At 46.9% G+C, this 6,257-nt stretch overlaps 1 protein-coding gene across 1 annotated transcript; it reads left to right on the forward strand.

Moving 5' to 3' along the window:
- The first annotated feature begins 533 nt into the window (after positions 1-533).
- LOC125345775 (protein FAM83D-like) lies at positions 534-2,323 on the forward strand. Its single transcript, XM_048337809.1, is given in 2 exon segments — positions 534-1,917; positions 1,920-2,323. Coding segments are annotated over 2 exon segments (1,758 nt in total). The 3' UTR covers positions 2,294-2,323.
- The last annotated feature ends 3,934 nt before the right edge of the window (positions 2,324-6,257 follow it).

Genomic DNA, 6,257 nt, shown 5'->3' on the forward strand with positions numbered 1-6,257 from the left:
TCCAGCTTTTGAGGGTCTCTTGGATTTGTGTGTTTGATCTGGCTTCAAACCTCAATCTTCAGATCGCAGACTCCTGAGTAGCTAGGATGATAGATATGAGTAGCCATGGACCAGCTAACTCATTTTATGTTTTTTAAAGCCATTCATTTGACAATAGAAATATAGTAAAAGGAAGAAGAGATTAAAGGGTAAACATTGTGTTTCAGAAAGTGGCAACAATGGAAAACAAATGAAATTATCATAAAATATGTAACCATGTACAAAAATGTGTGATATGATCAACAGATTATAAACACCAAGTACATACGGAAATATAACTCAATAGCTTTAAAGCGATACCAAACAAAATGGCTCACAGGGAAAAAAATGGAAAACTTCAACATTCTAAAAAGACAATCTACAAGGTAGAATATTTATCAGATTTATATCAATCTGACTTGAAGTAATTGAAGAAATCACAAAGGGATAAACCAACATACTTGAATATAAAATATTGACAACTCGAGCAAGTGTGGTCGCGGACTGCCATCGCTATGGCTTTTCGGCTCGAGGTCCCGGACGAGCTGCCCGCCGCCTGCCTCCCCCTGTGCTGGCCGCCCAACCCTGCCGAGCTGTTCTGCGAGGCGCGGCGCCTGGCACTGGTGGAGCTGGTGGCGGGCGGCCCCGAGGCCTTCGAGGCGTTCCTGCGGCGCGAGCGCCTGGACCGCTTCCTGAATCCCGACGAGGTGCAGGACGTGCTGCGCGCGACCATGCGGCTTGGCGGGGAGGGCGCGGCGGCGGCGGCTGCCAAGGACTCATTCGGCTCGTCGCAAGACTGCTCCTCGGGCACATACTTTCCCGAGCAGTCGGACCTGGAGCCGCCGCTGCTGGAGCTCGGCTGGCCCTCCTTTTACCGGGGCGCATACAGGGGCGCCACGCGCGTCGAGGCGCACTTCCAGCCCCGCGGCGCGGGCGCCGGCGGCCCCTATGGCTGTAAAGATGCGCTGCGCCAACAGCTGCGCTCCGCGCGAGAGGTGATTGCCGTGGTGATGGATGTGTTTACAGACATTGACATCTTCAGAGACCTGCAGGAAATATGCAGTAAACAGAGAGTGGCCGTGTACATCCTTCTGGACCAGGCTCAGCTGCCCCACTTTCTGGACATGTGCATGGATCTGAAAGTACATCCTGAGCAGGAAAAGCTGATGACAGTGCGGACTGTTACAGTTAGCATCTACTATGCAAGGTCAGGAACCAAAATTTTTGGGAAAGTTCATGAAAAGTTCACGCTGATTGATGGCATTCGAGTGGCCACAGGCTCTTACAGTTTTACATGGACTGATAGCAAATTAAATAGCAGTAACTTGGTAATTCTGTCCGGCCAAGTGGTTGAACACTTTGATCTGGAATTCCGGATCCTATACGCCCAATCAAAGACCATCAGCTCCAAACTGCTATCCAACTTCCGGTTCCACGGCCGGTTTGACCACCTGGCAGACCAGAGGCCGTTATCCAAGGAGCTCACGCTGGACAACCTGCTGCACATGCGCCTGGACAAACTCTCCAGCACGCCCAAGAAGACACCCCTGGGCCCCGGGGCGCCTGTGTGTGCCGGGGAGGATGCTCGGCGCCAGGACTCGGAGGCTTCCACCATCAGCGAGGATGACTACCTGCACAGCCGCCAGGACGAGCTGGAAGGCAGCCAGGGGGTCCATGTCTCCACCCAAACTGAGCCAGGAGAGGAGCTGGCCGCGGTGAGCATGAGTGAGGCGGGGACGCAGACCAGCTCCAGCACTGCCTGTGTGGGGACCCAGACCGCGGAGGCCACCAGGGCCGTGAGCTCCCAGACTGTGCTGTGGGCCAGGGAAGCCACCACGCAGACGGACACTGAAGACAGCTGCCTCCCTTCCCACGGATCCCAGTCCAAAGACGGGTCACCTTGTCAAAGATGTCTGTGTCCAGGTCATCCAGTTTGAAGTCATCCTCCTCGCTGTCTTCCCAAGGTTCTGTGGCCAGCTCCATTGGCTCCCACACTTCCCTGAGAACCACCGACCTCCACAATCCGGGGTACCCCAATTACCTGGGCACCCCACACCTGGATCTATGCCTGAGGGACTCGCTGAGAAACTTGAATCAAGAGCAACAGCATCACCTGACCGGCATCAGGTCTCGGCTCAACCACATGCTGACCATGCTCTCCAGGAGAACGATCTTTACTGAAAACTACCTTAGCTTTAGCTCCGGAAGTTATACCCGAGCCACTGTGAATTTGGTTGCCATTAGAGATGTCCCTCTCTTTCCTGCCCACCAATGAGTGACTCTGGGTCCCAGTACCTGCGGTAGGCAGCACTTTACCTTCCTGCTTGGCAAATCACAGCAGGGTTCCCAACTGCCTCCTCTTGACTGTTAGTCACTACAACTGACTTTGAATTCTATTCTGCACATCACATGCTTTTCTTTTTGTACTGTAGAAACCAAAGATTGGTTTTATGGCTTAAACACTAAGGGTACTATAATTTTTTTGTACATTTTAAACTGTTGATATTATTTATGTAGGTGTTCTGGGGTTAAATCAGTAGAGAGGAAATGTTCCATGTTTTTCTTAAGGTGTTTGCTCTTGCCTTAGAGGACTGTTTTCAGGATCAAAATCCTGTTTAGAAAAGTTTTGCTGTGGTTTTTCTCTTAAAAGCATGTATGTTCTCAGCATTAAGTGGTGACTGCTTGAGCACTTTTTTCCTTTTTGTTTCCTGACATTTTTGTCTTTAGGAGTATGTAAAACAAATAGACAAACAGCACTCTTAGGTATCTGTGGAGTATCTTAGGTATAGGTGGGGAAGAACTTAATGATCTAGATTGTAAAAGGGAAAAGTTACTCAATGGACTAGAGATGTGACTCAAGCGGTAGAGCGCTTGGCTTGCAAGCCTGAGGTCCTGAGTTCAAATGCCACTACAACAAAATTGGGGTTCTGCCATCCATAGCATGGTGAAAACTGATGTCACTCTGTTTGAGTGAGGAACTTCGCAACAGTTGTGGGCTTCTAATGTGCTCCTGCTTTTGTGTCTTCAAAGAAAAAGCCTGAGCTATTTCAGGGAGGACATGGGTTTTCTGCCTCTGCCAAAGGAGCCCTGGATGCCTGCCCAACATAAAGTCTAGTGGCCCCATGGGCTTCATTTCATCAGATGGGTGTACTGACTGTGGTTTAGCAATCTCCTATCCCAGAGCAGAGGCAAGAGAGGACACTGACAATTTTCCCAGATTCCTAGTCCAATGGCAGGCAATGTAATTGGTTTCTGCATCCTGCTAATCAGGATCAGTAAAGTTGTGGAATCTCGTTCTTGTCTTATTCACGTGGACAGACAAAAGGAAGAGAGTTAACCTGTGGCTTCCTCTTTGAGGCTGGCTAGAGCTGTAGAGCTCTACAATAGGGCAGCTATTGCCTGCTGTGTAGAATGCTGCTGCACTGGGACCTGGAGTACTCCTGCAGGTTTTTATGTGTGCTGCAGGACTCTGGGCCCTGGCCAGGTTATGTGCAGGGTTAGTGAAGCTGATATGTGGAAACTGTTCTGTATTTGCCTGAAGCGACTCTTACCTGCCCGCAAATGGAACTTGAAACAAATATAGGAAGAAGATGATATGAGCATGTATTGAATTCTCTTAAGATAAAGTGTAAGGTCTACTCCTGGGAGGGCTCCAGGCAGATGCTCTTGCCTGTTTAAGTCTGCACCTGCTCCTGGCACAGCACCGACAGCCACAGGCCGCTTGACTCCTCCATGTGCGCCACGTTGTCCTTGATCTCCATGGATAGCGCAATGTCTGTAACTCATCATGTCCAGTGTCTCCTGAAGATCTGGGCTCTTTCTCTGTGGGGTGCCAGGGGCAGCTGACCTGGCTTTCTTGGACATGGAATCTTGTCCAGTGGTAGAGTCTTTCTCAGCATGCTTGAGTCGTGGATGGCAGACAGATCCAGGTTGAGGTCTCGGTGAAGCAAGGCCCAGCTGTGGCCTTCCAGCACAGAGAACTGCATGCAGTTTGCACAGGATCCTGCTGACCCGCTATCGTCTCTGCCCTTGTGGAGCAAGGGGGCCTTCCTCCCACCTTCAGGCAGCCAAAGTCCTTTATGTATCAGGACTCAATTGCTCTTCCTCCCTGTGCTCTTTTCCCCTTCAACCTGGCAGAGGTGGAAAGCCCCAGAAAGCTTCCCAGGGCTGAGTCCTGAGGAGTCCGCCATTGAATTCTTTTAACATAAAGCTTATTAAAATTGGTATGTAATTAAGTTAGTGATTTAAAGACTGATGTAAAACCAGCATGTCATTCTTTATGTCCACCCAGTTATACTAAATCTGTGCTAAAAATCACATCTACTGAGTTTTGTCATTGCAGAATTCTGGCAAATATTCATTGGTCAGTTCTTGAAATAAATAAATAAATAAATAAAATATTGACAACTCATGGGAGGATATTTGCAAGAGAGTAAAATATTTGAAATTGTACGGAGGTTTAAAACTAGTAAATACAACCTTAAAAAAATGACCCCAAATACAAAACAGAAATGCAAATTAGAGCAGAAGAGTATTATTTTTACCTCCTTAAGTAGCCAAAAATATAGGATAAAAATGATATAACCTTAATAGATGTGGTTATCACAAAACCAAACTATTTTGAAACTATCTTGGCTTGCTTTAAATCTTAAAGGGAGAAATAAGTTCTGGTGTTCACAGGAGGGTGAACCTGAATAGCAATAACAGAGTATGTATTGCTATAAGGAAAGACTTTGAATCCTTTTGCCAGAAAGAAACAAGAATTTTGAGCATAGCTGCAATTACTCTGATCTGAACATTTCACAGTGTGTATGTATGTCAAAACATCACACGATACTTCATAATCATTTAAAATTCTTAGGTTTCAGTTAAAATATCACTTAAAAGGAAATAAACCTTACAGCTTTTGAGAGCAAACAATAGGCCCAACCCAATCTCACATCATTGACCATTCATTTCCACATGAGACTTTGCTTCTAGAATCTAACCCCAGTGCACTTAGTGTCTCATGCATTTTCAAAGCCATTATGAAAACCAAGAATACAGCCCCCTTTTAGCAAGAGGATGATAATGCCAAGAGTGGTTTAGTGAGTGGTCAACACAATTATGCTTCTAGAGACAACGTTCCTGCTACTCTGTCTTGGCAGCAGCCAAAGCTAGGGTCCATTCTTGCCTCCTGTTCTCCCCATCTGTGCCTACTCTGTGCTTCTTGAATCATGTTCTGAGGCTGTTCTCCCAAATCAAGAGTTGAATCAGTGATCTTTTAGGAGGTCTGTGTGTGGCTTAGCCAGAGATGGCACACTAGCGGAGCCATGTAGTTCAGGTGACCTCCATGAGGTCTGTGTGCAATGTTGGAAGGAGCTAAAGACAGGGCCTAGGAATTGTCATAGCACTAGAAGCCAGGAGTTCTCCCTTAGAATCTACCAGTGGTTTTAGGAGAGGATGTTCTTCTTGCTACCACCACCATCACCACATTCCACTCCTTGGGACTGGATCTCACCATGTACCACTGCAGGAGGTGTTCCTGTCTGTCTAGATACCGCCTCTGCTAGCTGTGAGTGGAGTCATGATCTCTGAGCAGGGACTTCCTCAATGTCTGGTGATGTGGTTTGAAAACATCAACTGAGTTGTCTTCATGGGAGGAGATCTGGTAGAAAATTCAAATACTTCATGAGTAGGGGGAGGAAGAAAGCTGGGAACTACTTGTTTATTCACTCCATAAATCCAGCCACATCCACAGAGATTTCCAGGACTTGCTGAGCAAAAATACTGTATTAGTTTTTAGTTTTTAACAAATTATGACAAACTGTGTGGCAGAAAACAGCAGAAATTCATTCTCTCATAATTCCGAGGCCAGAAGTTTGCAATCCAGGATCTGGCAAGGTGGTTTCTACCAGAAACTCTTTGTTGGGTAGTCTTTTTTCTTTTCTCCTCCTCCTACTTTCTCCTCCTCCTTCTTCAGGTGCCAGTACTGGGGCTTGAACTGAAAATTTGGGCACTGTCCCTTGGCTTTTTTGCTCAAGAATGACACTCTGCACTTGAGACACAGCTCTATTTCTAGCTTTTGCTGGTTAAAAGGAGATAAGAGTATCAGATACTTTCTTACCTGGGATGACTTTGAACCAAAATCCTCAGATCTCAGCCTTCTGAGTAGCTAGAATTATAGGTATGAGCCACCAGCACCCAGTGGTCCTTTTTCTTCTAAGTTACAACACTCTGATATATATTTTCATCTTTCC

This window comes from Perognathus longimembris, chromosome 2 (assembly GCF_023159225.1).
Source record: "Perognathus longimembris pacificus isolate PPM17 chromosome 2, ASM2315922v1, whole genome shotgun sequence".
Taxonomy (NCBI): Eukaryota; Metazoa; Chordata; class Mammalia; order Rodentia; family Heteromyidae; genus Perognathus; species Perognathus longimembris.